We start from the raw sequence: 25,574 nt of genomic DNA on the forward strand, positions 1-25,574 counted from the left end.
ATAGTGATGCAGAAGAGAGGTGCAAAACACAGTGGGAAATTCATTGTAAGACTGAAAAAAAGCCGGCACCCATGCAGCATAGAGAACAACATATACGGACATAGGCACACGAAGGTTCTTGACCTATTCCTGATCTTATTTGAGATCTGTTTTGGGTAAACGCTTCTTGACACTTTCACTCTGCATTTTAAAAAGTGTTCAATGTGCTTCATTAACCTCTGATATCGTCACGGGGCCAGTGCAAAATACCTGTATTATCCCATCCGTAATATAGGGAACAGACGGTGATAGTGCTATGTCTAAGGAGTAACCAATGCTAAGAATTCTACTGGGTCTATCTAATCCAGCTTCCTGTTCTCACAAGTGGCCAATCAGATGCCTATGGGAAGTCTGAAGGCAGGACATGCATGTGACAGCACCCTCCCCAGTTGAGATGTCCAACAGGGGAAGCAGAACGTAGCCTTAAGCTGCTGGACTAGAACTCCCATCAGCCACAACCAGTCAGGGCCCAGGACAGCCTAGTCATATGCTTAATCCCTATACTCCAACACTTCTGTATTTGTTATGCAGGGAGTTCTCACAGTATTACACAAAAGCAGACATGATTTTTATTATAATAACAACAAGAAGTACCTTCTTAAATTCCTGGATAGTTCGCTGCTTGATGACCAGCTCTTCAGATAACTGGTTTTTGGCCTTTTCAAGTTCACTGACTTTATTCCGTAGTAGTTTCTCTTCAGTACGCATGTCCCCCACCTGCAAGGAGATTCAGGTCTCTAGGTGTTTGATGCTGTATTATTGTTTCTGCACTGATAAGCCACAAGCAACTGCATGGTTCAAAGTTGCCCACTTTGATTGCAACTGGGAGCACGAGGAGCAGGGCACAGAAAAAAAGTGAACCAGCAAAGCATACTGTAAGATTAATGGTGTCCAGTAGGGGTAGGAGCACCCAATTTTCTCTTAGCTACCAGACCAGCAGCCAGCACTGGATGGGGCCAAACCCCACAACCTCTTGCACTCCCCAGCTGACTGGGAAAGTTTGTCAGGAGGAGATATTTCCTCATGGTCAAATTCATTTCTAGATTGCATTTTCCATATACACACATCTGTGCTCAAAGAAGTTCGCATAAAGAGCAAGTGGTCTAATTCCAGCGGTACAATAATGATATCTATTGATATATATTAAAGAATTATATAAATTAAAGAAATTGCTTTTTCCTGACTGCTCCTCCTACAAACCTGTCTCTGAACTTGCTCGATTTGCTTTTTGGCATCAGCCAGTTTCTCTTTCAGTTCAGCATATTCTTCGTTTTTCTGTTGGATTTCTGTTTGTAGACAGGAGGAAAAAGTCGTGCTCTCAGAGAACTCCTTAGTCAACCTGGAAAGTAAAAGCAGCAGGGGGAGGATTATTTGAGAATTTTTTTCTTTAAGCCTTGGGGCCTAATTCTAGGAAGTCAAGAAGCAGAAGAGAATGAGGGTTTCCGGGAGCTTTTATTAACTGCAGATTCTTCGGTTCAATATGCACTTCTCACCCAGCAAATGCCCTACTAAAGCCTCAGTGGAATTCATCTGCTTGCATGAGCCAAGCCTCAGCTATTGCCACCACTGTTAGTACTTTCCAACCAGGTTCAGCAAGCCTGGTAGAAATAGTATAACATTATTATTAATGATTTAATTTATTAGTCGCTTGCCACATGACTCTCCAAGCAGCTTACAATTTTTTTAAGAGAATAAAATAACATAAAATAAAATTGCATAACATAAAGTCGGAAGCATAACGTTAACACAAAATTGGGGGGAAATGAATACATTACTATAAAAGGCATACAATAACCGATAAAGACAGACACAATAAAGCAGCAGCAAAATTTCATCAGCAATAACATTTCGGCAATGAATAGTAAAACCATCATGATCTGTCAGTTGCCTGGGAGGATGCTCCAAAGGTTGACCAAGCATTCGACAGGAGCACCAGTCGTATCAGCCAGAAAATCCCTCAGATCTGTCTGAAAACCCATTGGATCCATCAGCCTCTGAGAGCAACCTCCCTAACGGGTCCTTTGCCTCTACAGAGAGGGGAAAGGTGCTAAAAGCCTATATCTCAACAGAAAGTGATCTGGTGTCAATATCCCCCACTTTTACGTCACCCTTTTAATAGTAATAATAATAATTTATTATTTATACCCCGCCCATTTGGCTGGGTTTCCCCAGCCACTCTGGGCTGCTTCTAATGAAAGATTAAAAATATATTAAAACACCAGTCATTAAAAACTTCCCTAAACAGGGCTGCCTTCAGATGTCTTCTAAACGTCAGATCGTTGTTAATTTCTTTGACATCTGGTGGGAGGGCGTTCCACGGAGTGGGTGCCACTACCAAGAAGGCCCTCTGCCTGATTCCCTGTAACTTCACTTCTCACAGTGAGGGAACTGCCAGAAGGCCCTCGGCGCTGGACTTCAGTGTCTGAGCAGAACAATGGGGGTTCCTGCCCAGTTGAGAAAACAAGGGCCAGAGTGTGGCTTGCCATGTGCATTGGGCTGGCAGCATGTTAGGAGAACCCCACAGTCATTATGGCAGCCATGAAGTCCCGATCCACCCCAGAGTCAGTCGCCTTGGCATGGATGTTGAAATCCCCCAAAACCAGAAGTCTGGGAGTCCTTAACATGGCCTCGAAAACCAGCTCAAGCAGGGAGACTGCTGGGCAACGAGGCAAGCAGTAAACCAGCAGAACCCCTAATCTGTCCCAATTGCCCAGCGCCAGAAACACACACTCTAAACCCACCCACCCACTGGAGAGGAGGGAGGGAGGAGGGGGGATTTCTATAGACCACAGCAACTCCCCCTTGCTGACTCTCAAATCTGCCCTGATGTTGCCCTGAGCACCCAGGTAGGCAATAGGACAACCTGGCTGATATGACAACCACAATTCCCCAGGTTGGAGGAGGTGCCAACACAAGTCACTAACTGCCTGTGCCATGTGCCCCTTTACCCATCAGGGACATCAGTTACTCAACAGTGTTCAAATCCAATGAATCCCAGCCTTGCTTATTCCGAAGCAAATCCCATTCTTGATTAGTGGGGCTTACTCCCAGAGAAACTGCACAAGTCTGAAGCCTTCATCATGCCTTTATTACACACTCCTCGATTTAATCTACACTATTTTGGAACAGCTTGCAAAGGTAAAGCTCATAACTTGAAAAAATGGCTCAGAACAGTCTGAAGACACGTAAGTTTTCATTGTATTTTTTTCACTGCTGTCTCTTCACAGAAAGAGAGACGGCACGCAACAACACCAATTTGCAATAAAACCATAAGGGCCAATCAAGAACTCTGGTACATAATACAATTCAACTACTGAAGCTAAAAGGGTGGAATGGGGACCTGACCCCAAGCAATGTCAGGATAGGAGACCACCACAATGTAAGCCACTCCTGGGAAAAAGAACTATAAACATAGCAATACAAGAACTAACATCCTTTTATGCTCATGCCTGCATTTTAGGAAGATAAAATAGTTTCTTACCGTTCCATTGCTTGCTTCGATTCTTCATTATTCTTTTCAACGGTTCTCAAATTATTCCTCAACTCTAGAACTTCTGCCTTCAGTTGAGATTCCTGGTCACTTAACCTCTGCATTTCGGATTCTGAACGGTTGAGCTTCTCCTGCATGTCTTTCGCCTCCCTTTCCATGGCTAAAACTGCAGATTCTTTTTCTTTCAGTGCTTGCTCCAGAGATGCTATGCCAGCCTCTTTCGCCCTACACTCTTCCAACAGGCCATCCGTTTTTTTAACCGTCTCTAAATAGCCAAGGGCTCTGTTTTGCTCTTCCCTGTATTTTTCAGCATAACGCAGGTTTTCCTGTTGCAGGTCCCTTAACTGATTCAGGAGGCATTCCTTTTCCTGCAAGGATACATCCCTTTGGCTGGTCATTTCGCTCAGCTCTAACTTTAGGCGAGATGCCTGATCCTCAGCATCCGAGGCCCGCCTCTGCAACTGCTCAACTTGCTGGAGGAGGTCTTCAATACGGGCACTCTTTTGAGAGGAAGCGTGAATGATCTGCTTGCTTATTTCCCAGATAATTTCAATGCTGCAATGAAAGGAGCTCTTTCGAACAGCAGTTACAGGAGTTTCCTGAGGCTCTCCTTTGGCAATCTCTGCCTCCTCCGATTGATTTGCCAAGTCAATATCCACAGTGGGGCACTGTGGGTCTAGCTTGCTTAGCTCGCCTATTTTCACCTCAACCTCTTTTACCTTGGATTTTTTCTGTGCAATATTTTGGCTGACAGCCTCTAGTTCTTGAAGGAGAGCCTGAATTTTCTCTTCTTGACCCTTATTTTCATCTTTCAGCACAACTTTTTCAGCCATTATCTTCTCACAATTAGCCAGCTGCTGTTGGAGTTCCCTGCTTAAGATAGAAGCCCTTTCTTCTGAAGAAAACCGTTCCTGACACAAGCTGGCTATCTTTCTAGAAAAGCCCTCACTCTCGTTTTTCTGTTTTTCCATCTCCTTCCTGAGCGTAGCCAACTGCCTTTCTAACATTCGATTGGTTTCTTGCAATGCCATCATTGCTCCCTTTTCCTTCATTTCTTGCATTTCTTTGGTGTTCTTTGTCTCTGTGGCATCTTTAGACTGGTTGATAACTGACCCTACAAAATTTTTAAAAAGATGGTTACTTCTATCCAACAGTAAGCCAATACCAAGCAAATATTTTCCAGAAGATCTGTGGCCAATAAAAAGATTGTTGGATAGTACAAGTTCACTCAGAAATGGATGTGCTTTCAGACAGCTGGAGACCATCTTTTTAATTTCTGCTCCATTCTAAAGTTTAGATCTTGGGATAAGATCGGGCAACTACAACACCTAAAAAGATATGAGCATCATCATTGGGCAAGGACCTAGGAAGCTTACTTTAACAGTTACTGTAAATGGAGTTAAATACTATCCTTTAAGTTACAGTCATTTATTGGCTACCTTTGTTTCTGGTCTTGCCATACTGAGTAATCCTGCTTTGAGATGTTTTACCAGGAAGTACCATCTTCACATTACAAGAACCACTTTCGTGCTTTAAAAAGGCAACAAATAACTCAGAGAATGACTCAAGTGGGCAAAAGGAGACCTGTTCTCCAGATATATTACAGGTTTCGCTACACGCTTCATCAGTCCAAAAAGCCAATCATACAAAACGGTTTGCTCAGGATAAAGAAAGTATTCACAGGCACAAGCCTCCTTTTGCCCACTTGTGTTATTCTCACCAGGGTAGTGGCTTTGATTTGCCTTCCCGTGATTGATCCATGCATATGGCTTTGTGTTTCTAACTCAAAACCCATTGGAGAACATCTCATCCAGTTCAATCTTTGAAACACAGCTTTGAAAAACTTTTTCATATTCTCCAGTGTGCTACCCTTGCCGTTGTGGCAGCACGGGGCTGCCGTTCTGTGATTGGATTCACGCTACTTGTTGAATGGTTCATTTATCCTGTCTGTATAACGTTTACTGCACATGTAACTAGTTAAGATACAGTTGTACATTTATCTACTCCAGGTTTACAGTATCTGCAGGCTTTGTTTTGCACATGGCACCTTAGTATGTTTGTTGTTTGAATGGTTACAAGTCTATCTCTATTCTAGCTATTATTCTAGTAAATTTGGTTTTATACTTATAAGCCAGATTGTGGTGTTGTTGTTTTGTTGTCTCAAATACCTGGCAAATAATGCTAACCATGGCCTGTTTAACCTCAGTGTGGATATAACAGTGCTGTGCACCATGCAAAAGCTGAAAAGGAAGGAAGAGCATGGAAGAGAGGTGGGAACCTGCAGAAGACGCCTGATGCTTAAGCACTGTTTAAGCATTGTGATGCTTAAGCATCACACTTGCACTGGACTTACACAGATATTTTGGACAATTCTTTTGACTAGAACACATAGAAAAATCAAGTTACATGCACACAGCAACTGAACAAGAAGATTCACTAAGCAAAGGATAGCTCATACAGCAGAAGGATAACTTACACCTACTCTTTGAGGAATAGACACAACATGAAAAAGGAAGTTTGAAATTAAGACACTTTTATTTCAGACTTGTATAAAACAAAACAATAAGCAACAAAGAGTTCAGGCAAGATGCATATGCTGGTTTGATTTGACAGTCAGCTTTCTTCGCAACCCTTCCTTTATGCTGGGGCTCTTTTGTTCTCATTCTAACAAGCAGTTAGCTTTTGACCTCAGGAGCCTCTGCATCTGCAGAACAGGAAATGATACCTTGCTTCGCAGGTGGACCTTCCACCTCCTCTGCATCTTCTAAGCATCGTTTTCTTCTGCCACCCACACAGTTCTCCACAGGCTGACGAGAACAGGAGCAGCTTTCTCTGGTAGCATTTTCCTGCGCCATTTGTCGTTTAATACTGGCTATTGTGCTCTCCTGCATTAATATAAAAAGGGAAGGCAATTTAGTAGAGTGGTACCTCAAACATCTCGGAAGTCGAACGTTTCGGTTTTTGAACACCGAAAACCCAGAAGTAACTGATTCGGGTTTTGAACGCGCCTCGGAAGTCAAACAGGAAAGGCGGCTTCCGCAGAGTGCAAGAGCCTAAATCCTAGCTGTTGGCTATTGAATTTCGGTTTTTGAACTTTTCAGAAGTCGAATGGGCTTCTGGAATGGATTACGTTTGAAAACCGAGGTGCCACTGTATAGCCATTTCAGTTTCATTGGTCTGGTGCTTGAATAACCAATGAGTCAGTGGCTAGAGACCACTGTTGTCTTCCACTCCCTCAGCAGCTCTCACATTGCCTTAAGAGAGGAGGTGGGAACCTTCGGCCTTCCAGATGTTGCTGAATGACAACTCCCATCAGATTTAGTCGTTGGCCATAAATGCAGGTTGATGGGAATTGGGAGCCCAATGAAACTGGGAATGCCTCACTTTGTGGAAGATTACATTAGACAGAAGACATTATTCCTCTTGAGAATTTGGGATTTCTTCAATTTTGATTAAAACTGCTGTGATTGACACACAGTGAAGCCCCTTGCAAAAAAGAAAAAGACATTCCTTCCCCCCCTTTCCTCCCTCTGTATTTTACCCCACTGCTGTTCACTCTTACTACCATCTTCCCCATTCCACCCTCCAAAGTCTGACCATTCTTCCTTGCACATTGCTGCCATTTTAAAATCTGCCTTAAGGTAGCTCATCCTCTGCCCCTCTTGAAATCTAAAGTTGGTGCTTTTCCAAGGAAAATTTGACTGCATTTATAGCCAAGCTTTCTTTTCAAGACATTATACATGGTGTTCCCAAGAACCAGAGCTGCCTAGCTTCTAAAAGGCTGCTGCTACATCATGTGCTTTCAGACCAGGCTCTGGGAACAAAAATGCATTTGCTCTGTCCAAAGGCAGCAAGACAAATCCTATTATGCTTGTATGGTAACATAAAATACAAGTAACAAGTTTTAAGTCGGGAATCCAGGAGCCATATTTTGGACACACCCAAAGGCTTATGCATGCAGCGTGTGTTTAACTTTCTTTGAACAGCAGGCACTCATGTCTTATCACAAAACACCTTTTCTGAAAGTTTCCATTTTCATAGTGTTTTTGTGAGGCTTGCTGTTCAAAAAATAAAGCTCTTAAAAGTCCCCCTTGAGGGAACTGTACTAAGCATGTGGCTTTTGGAGACCAGTTTTGCTCTGGGACAGCATTTTAATTTGGCACCACTATGTCAACATGCAACTGCTACTTTTAAGATTAACAAGTGGAAAATTAAACACTCACAGACTCTTTTATGATCGCCTCCAGCTGATTTATCAGAACTTTCAGCCTTGCTATTTCATCATCCTTTTGCTCCACAATTTCACTTAGCTCTTGTATGCGCTTGTTCTGAAGAGCCATTTTCTTAAGGAGAAGGTAAATAAGTTTAGGATTAGACGCGACAATGCACTGCAATATGTGGCCATTTGGAAACTCAGCATGCAGTGAGGCAAATTGTAGGCCAGGTCCAGGTGATTTTCACAGCTTCATAAGCTATGGGTTTAGAGCTCCTCCCTTCTGGCATTGGAAGAAAAAGGCTTATTGTACATTTAACAGCTGTATTTCTACAATGAGGACCAGCAGACATAGCTGACTTTCCATGGCAAGCATGAGGTTCTCACGGGGGGAGGAGGGATCAGCAAGAACTATAGTATCACTAGTTTTGTGTTATACCATGTCGCCCCTCATAACAGTCCTTTTGTGCTATGCTATGCCCCCTGACAGCCATTTTGTGACTGGTACCCAAAACTCAAAACCAGAATGTCCAGAAAAGTTGGAGACTCCTATTACAAAGGCAGATATTAAAGAAATCTAAACACACTTACCTGAGTAGCATCTTGAACCACTTTAGCAGATTCACTCAGTTGATTCTCCTGCTTTGTCAGCTCTGTAATAGAGTGATTAAAAGTTAACGTTACATACATGTCGTGGAAAGAAATACTCAAATTTGCTTGGGAGATGCGTTAGACGTTCTAACCACATTCTGTATTTGATACTGCAAAGTTTGATACTTTAAAGTAGTAGTAGACACAATATATTAAGTAAAAGGCTACTGGGCTTTTGGACTTATTTCCTCTTAAGAACAGAGCCCTTCCCCGTCTCAATGCCACATCCCAAATTGCTTTTCAGTGTAAGTTTACTGTGGCAACCAAAGACTGCTAGCCAAGAAACACAAGGCCAAAGTCCTGTTAGGTGCATGGAACTGGCTGTTTGTTTCTTTAGATCCTAGTCAATACTTTTATTAAGTTTCTCCATTATACCTACCTTCTTTCCTGGCAAAGAGCTCCTCCCGGGTTTGAGATAACGCAGCTGTTACCTCTGCCAACTGCTTTTCAAGACGCTCAATAGTTGTTTGGGGCGCTTCTAAGGCACTAAGCATCCCATATGCTATTTGGGCCTGCTGCTTAATATCAGAGACATTTTCTTGCAGTGACTCGACCACGCAGGAAAAATCAGCTGGATTTCCCGATTCTCTAGCTTCCGCTCCCTTATTGAAAGAAACACACAAAAATAAAGGGGAACAATGAAAATTTGCTCATACAGGCTTATCACCCCTCTTTTATTGTCCATTCCCGGTCGCCCAACCACTGCCATAGTGTCTTTTCTCTTGGCAGATCAAGATGAGCAGATGACAACAAAGGTTGCAAGGTTTTTAGCCAGGGCAATCAGAATAAGGTCCACTATTTGACTGTTGATTCAGGACCCTAAAGTGTGTTTTATATAATTGACTTTTTCTTTCTTTGTATATCACTTTGTTCTTTTGTTGCTATGGCCGATGGCTGACGCAAATAAAGATTAATTCATTCATTGCTCATACAGGAGCTTCACTGGCCACCAGGAGGCAATATCACACCAGAGGACCACTGGAAAAGTCCTCTGGAGGGAGATGGGGAGAGAGCAAAGAATGGAGGGTCCTTCATGAAGTCTGGTAGACCAGCCAACACTACGCATATACCCCAGCTAATTTGGCATGATGAGGACCGACCCTCACGTTAAAGCAGCATTGTATATGGCATCTTCAAGAGTCAGTCCACCACCTAGTACAGGTAACTTGCATCTTACACAAGGGCTTTGTTCAGGGGGTGGTGGGAATATGTAACAACGCATATACTCAAACCACCCCCTTGGAACTGCCCCCGTGTAAGCGATCTCACCTTCCAGAGATGGTGCACTAAACAGGTTTTACCATCCCAAGCAGTGCAGAGAGTTTCTAAGCTCTCTCCATTGCCTGCTAGGTTCTGGGAGGCTCTTGTGAGATCTTGCAAGGCTGGTCCAAGTTCTCCAAAGCCCGGGGTAAGCAAGTCTGAGAGCTCAAAAGCTCTTTCCCTGCCAAGGAAACCCTGTGCAAAAAGAGCATTTAAGTTCTCCACTGGATCTGTGCAATTTCAACCAGCTGGCCTTCAGCCACATAAAGCTGAGTTTGGGCAGGTGAAACTCAGGCAAGTTGCTCTCTAGGATTTCAGTCAGGGTTCTCTTCCAGCACTTACATGGAGATGCTGAGGACTGGATTGGGGAACTTCAGCATTCAAAGCAGAAGTTCTGCAATTGAGATGTGGTCCTTCTGTATGGCTGCACGTTCTTGTTCTTCCTCAATGCATTCAAAATCAGGGGACCCAGCGGTTAGACTTAGCTAACCTATCTGTTGAAAGGTTTATATTTCAGGTAGAAAGGGGGCTTGACCTTTGGAAAGATCCCTGTAGTCTCAAACTTGCGAGCATCTCAAGTGTCTCTCAGGTAGCAGAACTATACAGTCTGACTTTGTTGGCACAGCAAGAGCCCTACAGCCACATTGGTTTGGTGCCATTTTTACATTAGGACCCCAGCGAGTTTGAGAGCTAAACTTTAGAAATACATCTCTTAAGAGGTTCGAGGTAGAATAAGGTTACTGGCATTCCCAGCCTTATTACACTGTACCTTTTGAGTCTCTTCTGCTGCTTCTCTGCTATTTGGCAGTGGGATGCATTCCTTCACCAAGTCCTTGTAAATCTGCATGCGCTCCTCGCAGTTGTCCTCCATGATTTCTTGCGTAAGGCCAACAAATGTCCTAAGTTTAACCAGTGATGGAAATGAAATACATGTCAAATGGTTCTCCCAAAGAGAAACCTCCTATACTCCAGAGGAGGATGACAGCAGCACCAAAAGGCAAAATGTCAGGAAGAGCAATGATAGTAAGCCCCTGGGCTCTTGGGAAGCACCAACTGCTGGTGCAGGTCTTAAGACAAAAGAATGGTAGAGGACATAACGAAAATGACTTGTAAATGGGAGCTGCTTTAAAATATCTGTAGCCAAAACACATCTGGGAATGGAAAGCAGGGAGGAAAATGTGGCTTATGGCAAATCCTACACTCTGAATAAGAGCAACAAGAAGAAGATACCTCTGTGCAGCTATTACCTTTTGTGTGCCCTCAGGGAATGGAAGGGCCAGGAGTAGAAGAACCCAAGTCTGCTGGCCAAGAGGGCCTTAAGATTTATGAGCTCTGTATTCCACCACAGTGGAGCAAGATGCACATGGGGGTGTTTTCAACCAGGCACCTTGAAAGCTGACGTGTTTGCACATGAAGAAGCCACACACATCAAGCATGCCTTGTTCCCTTGGGTATCAGCGCACAGTTCATAGCCAGCTGGCTGCTGGATTGGGCTGTATGTGGATGCATGCCAATCCCGAACATTAAAGCAATGCTGGCAAGCCCTCCGGAAATACAAGATCAGCAAACTTACTTGAAATGGCTGTCCTTTTCTGCAAAATACTGAGCACATTCCTGCGTGACCTCTTCACGGATCTTCAGCTCCATGAGCAGCTTGTCCTTCTTTTCGGCAATCAGCTTGTTTTTCAGATCTTCTATGATAGCAAGCAGCCTCTAAACAGGAGCACCGGGGGCAGAGTCAGCACATGGGAGGCATGTTTAGGGATTCATTGTCGTGGCGCATTAAGTCATTTTGTTTACGGGGAGCCCCAAAGCCTGTGGCTTCTCACATTGTGAGTCACAAGAAAGGTGGACATAAAAATGCATTCTAGTGAATCCCTAGGGAGACGTGGAAAACCTAAAATGGTTTATAGAAAGGCAGGAAGTCCTGGAGTGAAATTACCAAGTTTGAGAGCCCACCAAATCCCAAGCCTTAACCTGTGGCAACGGTGGAGAACCACCCCATTTGGCTCACGAGGCTATATCAGCCAAGCCATTGTGCCCTGCCCTACACCCAATCTCAAATAGAACCTTAAGCGTGGGACAGGCCTGGCTCAGTCCAAAGCGCATCTGCAGGTCCCACCTATCATGCCTGCACAGCCCTTTGCACAGGGCTTCATAATAGCCATCCTGCAAAGCCCCTTACAAAGCACTTTGCAGGAACTGACGGTCTGACTACCGAAACTTTGCAAGCTGTACCTTCGCCCACAACTGATTTCAAACCAAGGAGGCAAAAAGGGTATTATCGTGACATCAGATCATCTGACAAGTGGGCAGCCCTATCCAGCAGACATTTTTCGGTGCATCTTTATTGTTTTCAAACTGGCTGCTACGTTCATTTTAAAAAATGAAAGCAGATTGAAGTATGAAACACCTTAGAGAAGCGGACTGTAAACGCCCCAAATTAACTCAGTGGCTCTTACTTTCCAGCATTCCTCCTTTTTGCTGCAACAGATTCACATAGCTATTCCTGTCATAAGGGCATACCTGGTACTTTTCTTTTTCAATGACAATGTCACTGTCTTCATCTCCCACGTGGTCTGGCATTTCTTCAGGCTCAGCCTCTCTGTCAAGTCTGGTTTCTGCCACAGAGTTTACCTCATACATCCCACTGCCATCTTCTTCTAGCTCTTCCCCCTCCCCCTCCTCTTCATCTTCCATCACATCCTCCAAAGTCCTCTCCCAGAGTACAGTTGCTCTTTTAACGGGTAAACGCACATCTTCTTCAGTGTTCATTTCAGATTCAGCTTTGACAGCCATCTGCTCAAATGACTCTTCTGGGGGAGAATCGTTGGAATCTAAGACCATGACCTATTTAGGAAGGAAGCAAAAAACATATGAAAGCCAGTTTGTGACGGTGGTTTTAGCTGCTATTAGAGCTTCCTGCCAAAACAAACAAAAACAAAACCCTGCTCATTTTAAGGATTTCCAGAATCCATGCTTTCTTCCAGCACAAACCCATGCCATATAGCTTCTTTATTATGACACAGAAGCAGAGGTTGTGGAGTGGGTCTTGCATGCCATTCAGGTAGCCAAACACCTCCTTGCAGGCCATCCAGCTAGCTCAACACACTGAATGAAATCCACTGAATGAACACCCCAAGTAACGGCTGTCTGGCCTCATTCTGAAGACCCCCAACAAGACAGAGCCCACTGCTTCTCTAGGTCATTAATGTCAAGGTGCTATGTCTCATTTTACAATAAGATGGGAGCACTGCATTTTATAACCCGGAGACCCTCTCCATCCAGGCATCCATCTCTGACTTCTGAAACATTCACCTGCCCTTCAAAAGAGCTCTAAGGGCAGAAGCCAGCTAGCTGACCCATAGCGTTTTGCATGTCTCTAACTGCATGGTGATCTATTTCCAGTTTCATACATTTCCAGTTTCATAATCTATTTCCAGTTTCATACAAATGTGAACACTTACTTTCTGAGCAATTGCTGAAAACCTGAGCACGTTGAGGGTTTCATCATACGCAGAGGCGCTCTGGCTGACGTTCACTATCATGCACACCTTCCCCTTACCACTGAAGAAGCCTTGAAAGAAGTGAGTCAGCTTGCTTTCCCGAAAGGGGATGTGCTGCTGCAGCCTGAAAATGAAACAAACAAGTCAGCTGCAGTTCACTTTTTCGAAGAGTGTTTTCAAGCGCATTTTCTAGGATATGGGGCCAAGCTTCATTTTAAAGAGGCATAGACTGAAGGCTTTAGGTCCATTCAGGCCTGTTGCTTCTTCACCACATGCTTCCCAGTTTGTTTGTTTTTAAAAAGTTTCTACAGAGATCCAAAAGACAAGGGGGTAAAGGATTATTGTCATTGAGGATGGGTTGTGGGCAGCAGCCTGAAGGAAGCCCCAAACTGAAAACCATAGGAGAAAGTCAGTAGTTGGGACCAAATAACAAGTTAATACCGAAGGGTAGGCCAGAACCAAACAAAAACCAACAATCTGTGAGTACGCCAGAGCTCAGGCAGAGTATGTTGCTCAAGGAAGGCTCAGCCAGAACAGAAGGCCATTGAATACTCCTTCCTGAGCAGAAGAGTGGGTTCTTTGCAGAGAAGGCTGCTACCTGTAGTGGTTCAGCGCATGGTGCAGCCACACACAGATTCAACATCTTACTGGTTACCTCTCACGCTTATGAACATCAACTGTCCTTTCAAAACACTGCAGGTGTTCATTGGGAAACAAGTAGTGGACATGCAGCAAGCTTGGTTTGGGCATCAATTTTTAAAGTGTTGTACAGTCAGGGAGGAATTTTGGCTTGCTTCTTTGATCAAGCAAACTTGGGTAACACAGCACTTTTGGCAGGGGAAAGCTTTTTAAATATATTATAATCGCATTATGGCCCTGTCACTTGCATGTTTTGGTTCAGTTTTGAAAAATCATCATCATCATCTATTATTTTAGCTTGGAAGCTGCACTGCCAATTGAGAACTGGTCAAGTATCATGCTTCACCGGACTAGCAAAAGGATGTGCTTGCCCTAAAAATGGAAAGATCTCTTACTCCTATTTAAGGACTGGTTAAAGGCTTAAAGGTGACATTTGGAAAGATAAGGCAATTTCTGGCTCTTTAAAGCACTCTGCCTCCTTTTACACCATTTCCCGCTTGTTAGAGTTCACATCCTGTAGGGATCATGTCAGGTGGGGGGGGGGGGTTAAGGACAGGCTGTTAAGCAGTCTAGGTCTCTCTTAAACACCTAAGTTACATGAAAGGTAGCAGAGATCTGCATGAGGAATATGCATACTTCTCTCATTCAAAAGGTGTTTTCCTTCTCTTTACAGAGAGCTGCTAGAAGCCCCCGCCCCCATCCCTTAACATGAAGCGAAATGCTTTCCCAGAACCTACTTTGATTGCTGGCTCATCTTCAGGGCACTGATGCATTTGCCTAGAATGAGCAAGGAAGTGTTAATATTCCCACTCTCTTTCAACCTCTCTCCTTCGTTGTGGGTTCGTGTACAACGCTCTGAGCCAGCGAGGTCGCAGAGGAATAATCTGGAGATAAAGAAAAAGAGTGAGAAATTTAGGTTGCCTGGTCTTACAATTTTAATCGATAAGAACACATGAAATACAAAACTTACTCATTGACTTGCATCACACGAGTTGCTTCAGGATCAATTTTTAGCATTTTCACAGTGAATATACTGTGGCTGAAAGATCAAAAATACACAGACGTTGCTGCCAGCAATGCTATCTTTAAACATCAGTGAACACGTTGCAGCCTTCTGCCATTTTGAAAATCTTAATAGCTCCTAACCTCGAGGCACTTCTTCCATTCTAGCATATAGTGATAGATTTTAAGATATATTTATACCATTTGGAAGATACATAAACATGCATATTAACTTCTTTTAACATCCCAGATAAGGATTTTAGAATATTGCAGGCCTCTTCACTGCCCTATTCTCCAATGGAGTACAGTAAGTCTGCAACTTACACACATTGTACACATTCAGCTTTATGCACTTGGCCAATTTTTTTTTTAAGGGAGTAGGTGTCTTGGAAAAAAGACTTTGGCAATCCCACCCACCGTTGCACCCAATGTGTGTTGACCATATGCAATTTTGGCTTTACGCGTTATCGCCCGGAACGCAAGCCCTGTGTTGTGTGCTTACTGTACTTAACATTAAAAATCACACTGGAACTCCAAGGAATCACCTACCCATTACTATTTATTAAATCACAGAAAACTTCACATAATTAAAAGCCCCAAAGTTCAGCACAAGATACAAGCATGTGGTTGATTGTTTCAAGAAACACATCTAGCAAGAACGGAGTAGGGATCCTTAGGTACTGGGCATTACTTTAACAAGTCTGTGTTGCATAAACTTGCAAGTAAAAGCTGAAAGTGAACCATTATGCTACTACACATTGAACATATCCTGATTTTACTATCGGCCTCTTACCTTCTACTGGAATTGGCATTCAGTTTCGTGGAAGCAAAACTCTGATGTTTCAGGCCTAGTTGCATGAGCTTAAAAGCTTCTTTGAAATTTGAAACCTGAATCCATTGTAGATCTTCAAGAAATAGAAATGGTTCATTATTCACCACTGAACAAGCATTAAAGCAAGAAATTAAGGGAAATAAGAATGTGAGTTAGGAGCATTAAGGTAAAGGTAAAGGTACCCCTGCCCGTACGGGCCAGTCTTGACAGACTCTAGGGTTGTGCGCCCATCTCACTCAAGAGGCCGGGGGCCAGCGCTGTCCAGAGACACTTCCGGGTCACGTGGCCAGCGTGACATCACTGCTCTGGCGAGCCAGAGCCTCACACGGAAACGCCATTTACCTTCCCGCTAGAAAGCGGTCCCTATTTATCTACTTGCACCTGGGAGTGCTTTCGAACTGCTAGGTTAGCAGGCGCTGGGACCGAACAACGGGAGCGCACCCCGCCACGGGGATTCGAACCGCCGACCTTTCGATCGGCAAGCCCTAGGCACTGAGACTTTTACCCACAGCGCCACCCACGTCCCTTAAGGCTACTGAAACTGGTTACCAAAGATTTAAGATATTTGTTACCTTTAACATATGAACAGCCTTTTACATCCTGTGACAGACGCAACACCTTCCTTCTTCTATCATTGGACACTGGGAGCAGCAGGTCGTAAATGCACTCATTATAAATTTCACAGAACGAAACCCAGATGGAGAATTTTGCACCTCTCCCTTCATCCACATTAGATTGTTCAGCTTCTTTCGCTAGTTCATCCAACTCTGTCGGAACAATGGAGTGGCATTAACATTCTGCTGAAGTGAGTCCATCTCGATGTGATTTAAAACAGGCTGCTTCAATAGCACTGAACATTGTTCAGACAGCATTGTTGTTTGCAGCACAAGATCCAAGGTTGGAAAATGACAGCTTTTCAGAGAAAGTCTCATTTCAGCATTACTTACTATGGCAATAGTGCACGCTGAATTTATGGAGCCTAATTTTGGCTTTCGGATACGTAACTTACCATCAGAATGATCAGCAATTCCACTGCGATTCCCATTAACGACACTTGGATAATCAACCTGAAAATTAAGAGAGAAACAAAATATGGGTTATCCTAGATGTTCTACTGATACTATCATCTATCGTATTTTCTATGGCAGGACTGGAAAATTAGGATGTGCTAATGGATCATTGCAATGAAATTGCCATTTCTATCGTAACCATAGCAAGCCTTACCAGGCATACCTATACGAGTCTGCTGCTGCTCCTGCAACAGCAGCAGCATTGTATGGCACTTTAAGGGCCGAAGGAATAAGCATTCATGGGCCAGAACCCACTTTGTGTAGCTCACAAAGTAATCTGGATATGTTAACAATTCAGAAGTCAGTGGAAGAACATTTCAGTCTCCATGGAAATACCACAATTCCACAACTCCTCCAGGAAAGTTCAAACATGAGGCTGCTGAGTTTATGCTCTGCATAGCAATGGAAACACCTACAGCTATTTCTTGCCATTTTTTGCCTTTGGATCACCACGTTTCCTTCCTCCTCTCATGCACCTGATGAAACACATTCCAACTCATGCCACAATTTCCATAACATGACGGTATTTGTGCCAGAGCATACTTAGCACTTGAGAAGGCACGATGGCTCAGTGGGACAGCATCGGCTTTGCAAATGCAGGTTAAGTCACCAGCAGGGCTGGGGATTTCCTCTGCCTGGACCCCTGGAGAGCTGCTGCCAGTCAGTGTAGACAATTCTGAGCAAGATAGACCAATGGCATAAGGCAGCTTCCTTTGTTCCTGTTTTTTGATAACAGTTGCATGCTGGTCATGCAATATTTCAAAAAAACAGTTTGAACAATGGCATAGGAAGGAAGCATGGACAGTACAGGGATGGACCTCTATGACGAAGCAATGTTACATTAGCTGGAACTCAACATGGTGCCCTCCATAAGTTGTTGGCCACCAGGTCCCATCAGCCCCAGACAACATGGCCTATGGCAGTAGTTTTCAAAGGGTGTGGCAGGAGAGGGTGGCAAATGTGGGAAGATTCAAGGACACCCAAAGAAACATTTAATCATTTCAGTAGTATAGTGCCCATCTATCTATGTGTAGAATACGGATAAATATATTTTCAAAACGAGAGCATCAAGTGATATCGAGGGCAATGCTAGCTGATCCAGAATCACCATTCGGACAGAGTGCTGGAGAATAGCATTGGCTACTCTTCTACAGTTCTCCATGACATAATATTGTGAACAGGCATTTTCAGTTCTGACAAATATGGAAGATCAGAAAAGAGAAAGACTTATTTGCATTGATGAGATGAGAGTTTGTTTGCCTCAAACTAGACCTAATATAAATGAGATTTCCTGGCAAAAGCAAGCTCACACCTCTCATTGAGTTTGTATATATGTAAGAGGCTCATTTATATTTTGTGAATGATTGATGTTCTTATGCAGCTGCATTGTTTTATACTTTCTGGGTGCCCCATGATCATATTATAAAGTAGCCGCTTTTTATTATATAATTCATGTAATGGTAGGAGTCGTTTCTTTTCGTTTTCCAAGTTCCAACGTAATTTTATCAATAAATAATTATGTGTAGCACGAACAAATTTGAGGCCTGTTGTGTTAAAAAAAAAATGTTGTGGGGCTGTGCTACAATCCCATCTCCAACAATAAGCTCTTTCTTCCTCCCCCCACCCCCGCTGGTAGGATTCCCCTGGCAGTTCCCCGACCCCCCCAGTTAGTGTCAAAGAGTGGTACGCACTTAGGCTGGAATTCAAAATGACACTATTACAAATGTCTCATCTGTGCAAGCATCCCAGCTTGACAGGCAGAACAATCTCTCCTCCCACCAAGCACTGTACCAGGATTCTCCCGACCCCCATAAGGCAATTTCAAGTGGCCATGGGGGGGGATGAGAAGGCGATGGGAGCCCCACTGCGCTAAGATTCTGCCGACGGGTTTCATTAAGTGAATCCTGTCAATGGGGTCCTAATCATGGCGAAGAAACCTTCAAAGGGAAGTGCCCATGCGTGTACAACTAGCATAGCAACGTCAGGATGAGGCCAGCTCCTGCTTCCGCCTCTGCAAAATTCAATGGACACACCTGCCTGCCCTTTATATTCTGTACAAACAGCTTTGATCATTACATAATATGTGGTGCCCATGTGGTTTTTATTATGCCACTCTCTACTACTGGTATCACATTGACAATCTACTTTGTTGCAATATAGACTATTTATTATGGCACCTCGGATATGATTGTCACTGAAAGGCAGGGATTTTTTTTCTCTTTATGTATTTAACATGGTCAAATCACCTTTTATTCTTGAACTGAGATTCTACAAAACTGAACAGAAATGTATGAAGATATGTCAAACTGCAGAAAAGGTAAAGGCAGAAGCACAGCAGATTCTCTGGCATTTTGGACAATCACAGCAAGCACATGGGTTGCAGCCAATGTGAATCCTACTCAGAGTTGACTCACCAAATGAATGGACATGGCCAAGTGGTCCATTAATCTCAATGAGTCTCTGCCAAACAGGTAAGAATTCCCACAGCCAAAAAAACCATCACACCAACATAGAAAACTCTGGTCAGAGCATAGTGAATTTTGGTAATATGTGTATATGTATAAAAAGGTAAAGGTACCCCTGCCCGTACAGGCCAGTCCTGACAGACTCTAGGGTTGTGCGCCCATCTCACTCTATAGGCTGGGGGCCAGCGCTGTCCGCAGACACTTCCAGGTCACGTGGCCAGCGTGACGAAGCTGCTCTGGCGAGCCAGCGCAGCACACGGAAACGTCGTTTACCTTCCCGCTAGTAAGCGGTCCCTATTTATCTACTTGCACCCGGGGGTGCTTTCGAACTGCTAGGTTGGCAGGCGCTGGGACCGAGCAACGGGAGTGCACCCCGCCGCGGGGATTCGAACCGCCGACCTTTCGATCGGCAAGTCCTAGGCGCTGAGGCTTTAACCCACAGCGCCACCCGCGTCCCGTGTATATGTATACATACTTACAAAAACACACACATACACAACCATTTTCAGTTTCTTTACAAATGGCTGTTATTAAAACTTATCATAATTCTAAATCTGTCTAACTGATTTAGTGGGGCTTAAATCCCTAGTAAGTAATCAGGATTGCATTCTAAATTGACACACCTCTTTTACAAGACGGAGAAGTGAGCACTTGACAGACATTTCTTCTCTGATTTCTTCTTTAGTCAGCCTTCTGTGTTCTCGGCAACGATGGGGTTTGAGATCCATCTCTGAATACAGTTTGCCTTGGATGCGCTTAAACAACATCTCCAGCGCCCTTGGGAGAATGCCACCATCTTCATTAGTACCTGTCATAAGGACGATTTGACAGAACTTTGAACACTCTTTTGGAGCAGAATCAGGAAAAGGGGGCAAGGAGGCAACATGAACTGTATACATGTGGAATTAGAGATACCCTTAGAGTAAGCACAAGGTGATTGGATCAGCATTCCAATAAAAATATATTCAACCCCCATTTTGGAAAGCAACATTTAAAGCACACTGAATACGCTTTACCCCTACTCACCGAAGTCAAGTATTTCATTTCAAATACTTTTGGCTATTGGAAAAGTTTGAAATATTTATACAGAGCATAAAATTATCACAGTATGCGTTTTCAGTTTTCTTTACTAAAACAGAAATGCTAAAACAGATCAAGTCAATTGAATGTAGTAATCCCTCCCCCACCCCTGGAAAACCCATATAGGCGGTCAACTAGAAATCCATTTGTGCTGTTCATACTTAGATCTATTCCATTCACTCATATTTCAGGGGGCAGGGATCGGAACAACCCTTTAAAGCAAGGGTAGGCAACCTAAGGCTCGTGGGCCGGATGCGGCCCAATCACCTTCTCAATCCGGCCTGCAGACGGTCTGTGAATCAGTGTGTTTTTACATGAATGAATGTGTGCTTTTATTTGAAATGCATCTCTGGGTTATTTGTGGGGCGTAGGAATTCGTTCCTTTTCCCCAAAAAATATAGTCTGGCCCACCACATGGTCTGAGGGACGGTGGACCAGCCCACAGCTGAAAAAGGTTGCTGACCCCTGCTTTAGAGTACCTAGAGGACCCATCAGATGTCAAAGAAATAAACAACTGTCTGACATTTAGAAGACATCTGAAGGCATCCTTTTTTAGGGAAGTTTTTAATGTTTGATGTTTTATTGTATTTTTAATATTATGTTGGAAGCAGCCCAGAGTGGCTGGGGAAACCCAGCCAGATGGGTGGGGTATAAATAATAAATTATTATTATTACTACTACTGCTACTACTACTATACGGGGTTACAAAACCAGTTTCCTATGTTCCAATTCAAAATGCATTTTTTAAAACATCATATTATACACATATTCCAAATAAAAATAAGTAGTTCAGAGAGTTGAAATAACTGTAGCACACAGTTTGATGACACAGAGCATACACAAGTAACATGGAACTCAAGTTAACATTTTGTCCAGAGAAATATGGATGCTCAGTAGTACCTTTGTATGTATATGTTTTCCCAGCATTTGTAACGCCATAGGTAAATACAAGGCGACTGTGTCCCTTCAGGAAGTCTTGCACTGGCTGCTTCACAGTCCCTTCAAAGAGTTCTTCCTGGGTTGTTTCAGGGCCAAATACCTAAAAAGTTAATAAGAAGATATTTTATGACTTTCCATACTGAAATTCCAGACAATTTCTTTCAAGACTATATTTTCTTAAGCTTTTCAAATCAGTGAGAAGTATTCAAGCATTATTATGTGTAAAGTTTCCATACTAAGGGTTATGAGTCGCCAATAGCCCTTTACACTTTATTTACCTGTGAAAAAGTAAATTTCTGCACCAATTGCTGCAAGTTTTTTTCACTAAGCCGGAATACCTTGGAAGACTTGGGAGCTTTTAATATAACACTTGATGCGTCAACAACAGAAATACAATTCTGTAAGAAATGGGAGATAGATAATAGATATTTTTAGTTCAGCAGATGGCATTCTTAAACAAATTTTGCTTTTAGAATTTATTTTTAAATCACACCTGAGAATCACCTTCCTTTTCTGACTGCATCAATGGTCTAATGCGCAGGCAAACATGAATGCGTTCTCTGGATTCCAAGCTCTCTCTCTACAGAGGGAAAGAGTAAAACCACAGTGCTGTCCAACAATATTGCCATATACTCAAGGCTCTTGGTTTTATGAGCCTTTAATCTCAATAGACTATACACAGCTAAGTTATTCCACATGGGGAACAACTTCCCACACAGAAGCTGGACTACAAACTGTTTAATTCCATGAGCAACTGAGTATTCCAAGACATCACATCCACCTCAGCCATTTCTGCGTGGATCACTTTCACAAGTACAGTACAATAGACATTGTCATTATCACTTGGAGTCGTCCAATTCCCTTACCTGGCTTATATCAGAGATTGATGATAAATCACTATAGAGATTCTTCCTAATGTCACTAACATCCACAGGGATAATTCGTGGGGACAATTCAACAGCAGAAATAAAGGATGGTCTAAGCATTGATGGCTTATCCAAATTAGACTCCATCCTATTAAAGAAGACAAAGCGGGGGGGGGGGGGGGAGAGAGTTGCTTGAATGGAACATCCAATAATATGAAATTTGGACCTCTACACAAATTTCTTCATCATGTGAACTCATATGTCAGATTGTAAGTATTAATCAGATTTTAGAGTTGCCTTGTCCTGTTTGTCTGAACTTTCCTTGCAGAAAAGCTACAGTACAGTTTAATGCAGTCATCATCAACCTGGTGCCCATCAGATGTTTTGGAGTACAACTACTTGAAGTGCTGGCTATTCCCAGGGTTGTCAGGACTTGTAATCCAAACATCTGGTGGACAGTGGACACCATATTGAGAAGGCCAATTTAGTGCCATAGTCCTTCGAGTGTCTTCTTTGGAACCTTCATAGCTTTGCAAGGATGCGAAGTAGCATTAATTGCACTTAGTTGTTGTTGTTGTTGTTTTTACACAAAAAGTAACCCAAATTAACTTACAAAAGAGTGCAAAGTTAAAAAGTACTATGTAAAGGTAAAGGTACCCCTGCCCGTTCGGGCCAGTCTTGCCAGACTCTAGGGTTGTGCGCTCATCTCACTCTAGAGGCTGGGAGCCAGCGCTGTCCGCAGACACTTCCGGGTCACGTGGCCAGCGTGACGAAGCTGCTCTGGTGAGCCAGCACCAGCGCAGCACACGGAAACGCCGTTTACCTTCCCGCTGGTAAGCGGTCCCTATTTATCTACTTGCACCCGGAGGTGCTTTCGAACTGCTAGGTTGGCAGGCGCTGGGACCGAACGACGGGAGCGCACCCCACCACGGGGATTCGAACCGCCGACCATGCGATCGGCAAGTCCTAGGCGCTGAGGTTTTACCCACAGCGCCACCCACGTCCCGAAAAAAAGTACTATGAAACCAAAACAAATTAAAAACCAAAAAAACACACCCGTAATATAAAAGGCAGGCTTAACACATCCGAACCTCTGAAAAGAGGCAACAAGTATTTAAAACACTACAAATTAAGGACCAAAAGCCTAGATAAGAAGAAACATGGTCAAGTTTCAGGTAAGATGGCCCAGCAACGATGCTGATATTCCACAAATGTGCAGCTGTAGCAAAACACTGAGCGCATCCTATGCCATACCCCCGATTTACATGTATTTAAAGTGACCTACAGACTTAGAGTGAAAATACAGATTTAGCATGTTAGCAGGGGCTTCTGTGGGTCAGATGCACAGCCACTATCGCCTGAATAGACTGTACTTTTAATAAACCAGACATGACCATTCTATTCCTCAAATGGCTTTGGATATGTAAGGAGTGCTTTAAAAAAACAACAACACGGCACCGTGGGTTTGTTTTCCTCCCCAATTTTCCTGCGAATTTGCTTCAGGAAAATGAAAGCTGTTTTTCTCCCCCATGGCTTCAAAATTCCATCTCTAGTAAAGTCTGGCATGCTTTTTTCTTTTTCTGCAATACCAAGATTCGGATTCAAAGCGCAAGCGCGTTATTTCAAAAACATAAGATATATTGCAACGATGCCCTGCAACTACAGGCTTGCTACCAGCTCAGCTTTGGGCTTGATAATAAAGTAAACCATTCCGCTCGGACCCCGGACCCGAATGCAGACCTAAAAAGGCAAAGTCAGGGCCACAGTTTACTTACTTTTAAAACGACATACAATCGGGTGCGAGAAGCAGCTGGGTCTCCCCCCACGAAACAGAAGAAATCAATCCTATCCCAGGGACGGCGCCCAGCCAACGGCAGCCCTTCTCGCCCCGTTAAGCGCAACACCGCCCCTAAAAGCGGCAACGGGCTCGCCGCCCCAGCTAGAGAACCTCACCTGCGCTCTTTTTCAAACCTCGCCGCCGAGGCTCATGGGAGCCAACCGCCCGCGTCGACGAGCACGCTGGGAAATGTAGTCTGGGAGGCCTGGCAGCGTCCGGCCGGTTCTCTATATAGGAGCCCGTTGGGCGTGGCGAAAGACTACGAATCCCAAGAGGCGCCGCGTCCATCCGGGAACTACGGAAGGATTGTTGACGGTAGGGGTGGCAGCTTTGCCTGGGTGTCTCTCGGAATGCAGGAGACGCGGAAAGCGGTGGGGTGCGAACGCGCACGTGGGAACAGCGGCAGGCTTCGCTCGGGGCAGCAGGCAGGACTTCGTTTGGACCCAGGGCTTGGGGCTCGGGCTCGTTCTTGGGCTCGGTGCGCTCTCAAGTCTGAGATAAATAAAGGGAAGCGGAGAAATGCCTCTGCCAAGCTGGTTACCTTCCTGGTGTTTCCTGGACCAGGAAACCGCTGCCCTGTGGTTGATGGTGCCACTTGTAGCCCCAAATACAGTGGTACCTCGGGTTACATACGCTTCAGGTTACATACGCTTCAGGTTACAGACTCTGCTAACCCAGAAATAGTGCTTCAGGTTAAGAACTTTGCTTCAGGATGAGAACACAAATCGTGCTCCGGCAGCATGAGGCTCCATTAGCTAAAGTGGTGCTTCAGGTTAAGAACAGTTTCAGGTTAAGAACGGACCTCCGGAACGAATTAAGTACTTAACCCGAGGTACCACTGTAAGTGTCTGAACGGCAGAGGGCCTCCTCGGTAGTGGCGCCCGCCCTTTGGAACGCCCTCCCATCAGATGTAAAGGAAATAAAGAACTATCTGACGATTTTGAAGGCAGCCCTGCCTTCAGGGAAGTTTTTAATGTTTGATATTTTATCGTGTTTTTAGTATTCTGTTAGGAGCTGCCCAGAGTGGCTGGGGAAACCCAGCCATATGGGCGGGATATGAATAATAAATTATTATTATTGTTGTTGTTATGTTATTATCATTTTGCTGCTCGGAGGGTCATTATTTGTTAAGATGCCTGACGCAAGTCAAGTTAGAAGGCTTCAGAGTTTCGTTGTGAACACTTAGTTGAGCCGAGAGAGGGCAACTCTGATTCAGGCCTTAAGGGATTGGTTAATGAATGGTATGCAATTTTGGTAAGGGGTTAGGGACAGTTTAAGACAGTGCTTCTCAACCTTTTCCAGACTGTGGCCCCCTTCCAACTTTGTTTCTTCCTGTGCCCCCCCCCCCCTTACCGGTAGAAAGATACCTATTTTGCTTGTAAACAGAACATGGAGACGATCCAGGTGGAACATGCCCTGGTGTGTTTTTTGCTTCTCTCCCCTGGGATCTTTGACCTGCCTATTAACTTACTACTCTTGGAACTGTATTTTTTAATGGGGGGGCAGGGTAGGGGTGAGAAAGGCAGAATTTAAACATTCTGGTTGGTTGATCTGAAGGTTTTCCTATTACAGAAGAGCAGTACGATAACGAGCATTAAATTAAGCACTCATTTCCATGCGACTTAACAATTTTCACTTGTGTATTTTAGAGTAACAACAGATCATTGAACGTATCATGCACTATA

The 25,574-nt window shown here is 43.9% G+C and overlaps 1 protein-coding gene across 4 annotated transcripts in view; it reads right to left on the reverse strand.

Moving 5' to 3' along the window:
- KIF20B (kinesin family member 20B) overlaps positions 1-24,091 on the reverse strand; it is a 38,963-nt gene extending 14,872 nt beyond the window's left edge. For 2 of the 4 annotated variants that reach the window (XM_028729731.2, XM_028729728.2), the window contains exons 1-22: positions 23,828-23,960; positions 22,053-22,200; positions 21,680-21,766; positions 21,465-21,584; positions 21,148-21,286; positions 19,791-19,975; positions 16,642-16,699; positions 16,205-16,399; positions 15,594-15,705; positions 14,769-14,837; positions 14,536-14,682; positions 13,121-13,283; positions 12,180-12,503; positions 11,227-11,366; positions 10,423-10,552; positions 8,773-8,995; positions 8,334-8,395; positions 7,753-7,872; positions 6,255-6,414; positions 3,521-4,643; positions 1,240-1,378; positions 634-756 (exon numbers count right to left, since the gene is read on the reverse strand). In XM_028729731.2, coding sequence (XP_028585564.2) covers positions 634-756; positions 1,240-1,378; positions 3,521-4,643; positions 6,255-6,414; positions 7,753-7,872; positions 8,334-8,395; positions 8,773-8,995; positions 10,423-10,552; positions 11,227-11,366; positions 12,180-12,503; positions 13,121-13,283; positions 14,536-14,682; positions 14,769-14,837; positions 15,594-15,705; positions 16,205-16,399; positions 16,642-16,699; positions 19,791-19,975; positions 21,148-21,286; positions 21,465-21,584; positions 21,680-21,766; positions 22,053-22,199 — 3,966 coding nt within the window. In that variant the 5' untranslated portion in view covers position 22,200; positions 23,828-23,960. Of the gene's footprint in view, positions 1-633; positions 757-1,239; positions 1,379-3,520; positions 4,644-6,254; positions 6,415-7,752; positions 7,873-8,333; positions 8,396-8,772; positions 8,996-10,422; positions 10,553-11,226; positions 11,367-12,179; positions 12,504-13,120; positions 13,284-14,535; positions 14,683-14,768; positions 14,838-15,593; positions 15,706-16,204; positions 16,400-16,641; positions 16,700-19,790; positions 19,976-21,147; positions 21,287-21,464; positions 21,585-21,679; positions 21,767-22,052; positions 22,201-23,827; positions 23,961-24,005 lie in introns of those variants that run through there. The other 2 variants (XM_028729730.2, XM_028729732.2) reach the window with 2 other exon arrangements.
- Positions 24,092-25,574: the final 1,483 nt, after the last annotated feature.

The sequence above is a fragment of the Podarcis muralis genome, chromosome 6 (genome assembly GCF_964188315.1).
Source record: "Podarcis muralis chromosome 6, rPodMur119.hap1.1, whole genome shotgun sequence".
Classification (NCBI taxonomy): domain Eukaryota; kingdom Metazoa; phylum Chordata; class Lepidosauria; order Squamata; family Lacertidae; genus Podarcis; species Podarcis muralis.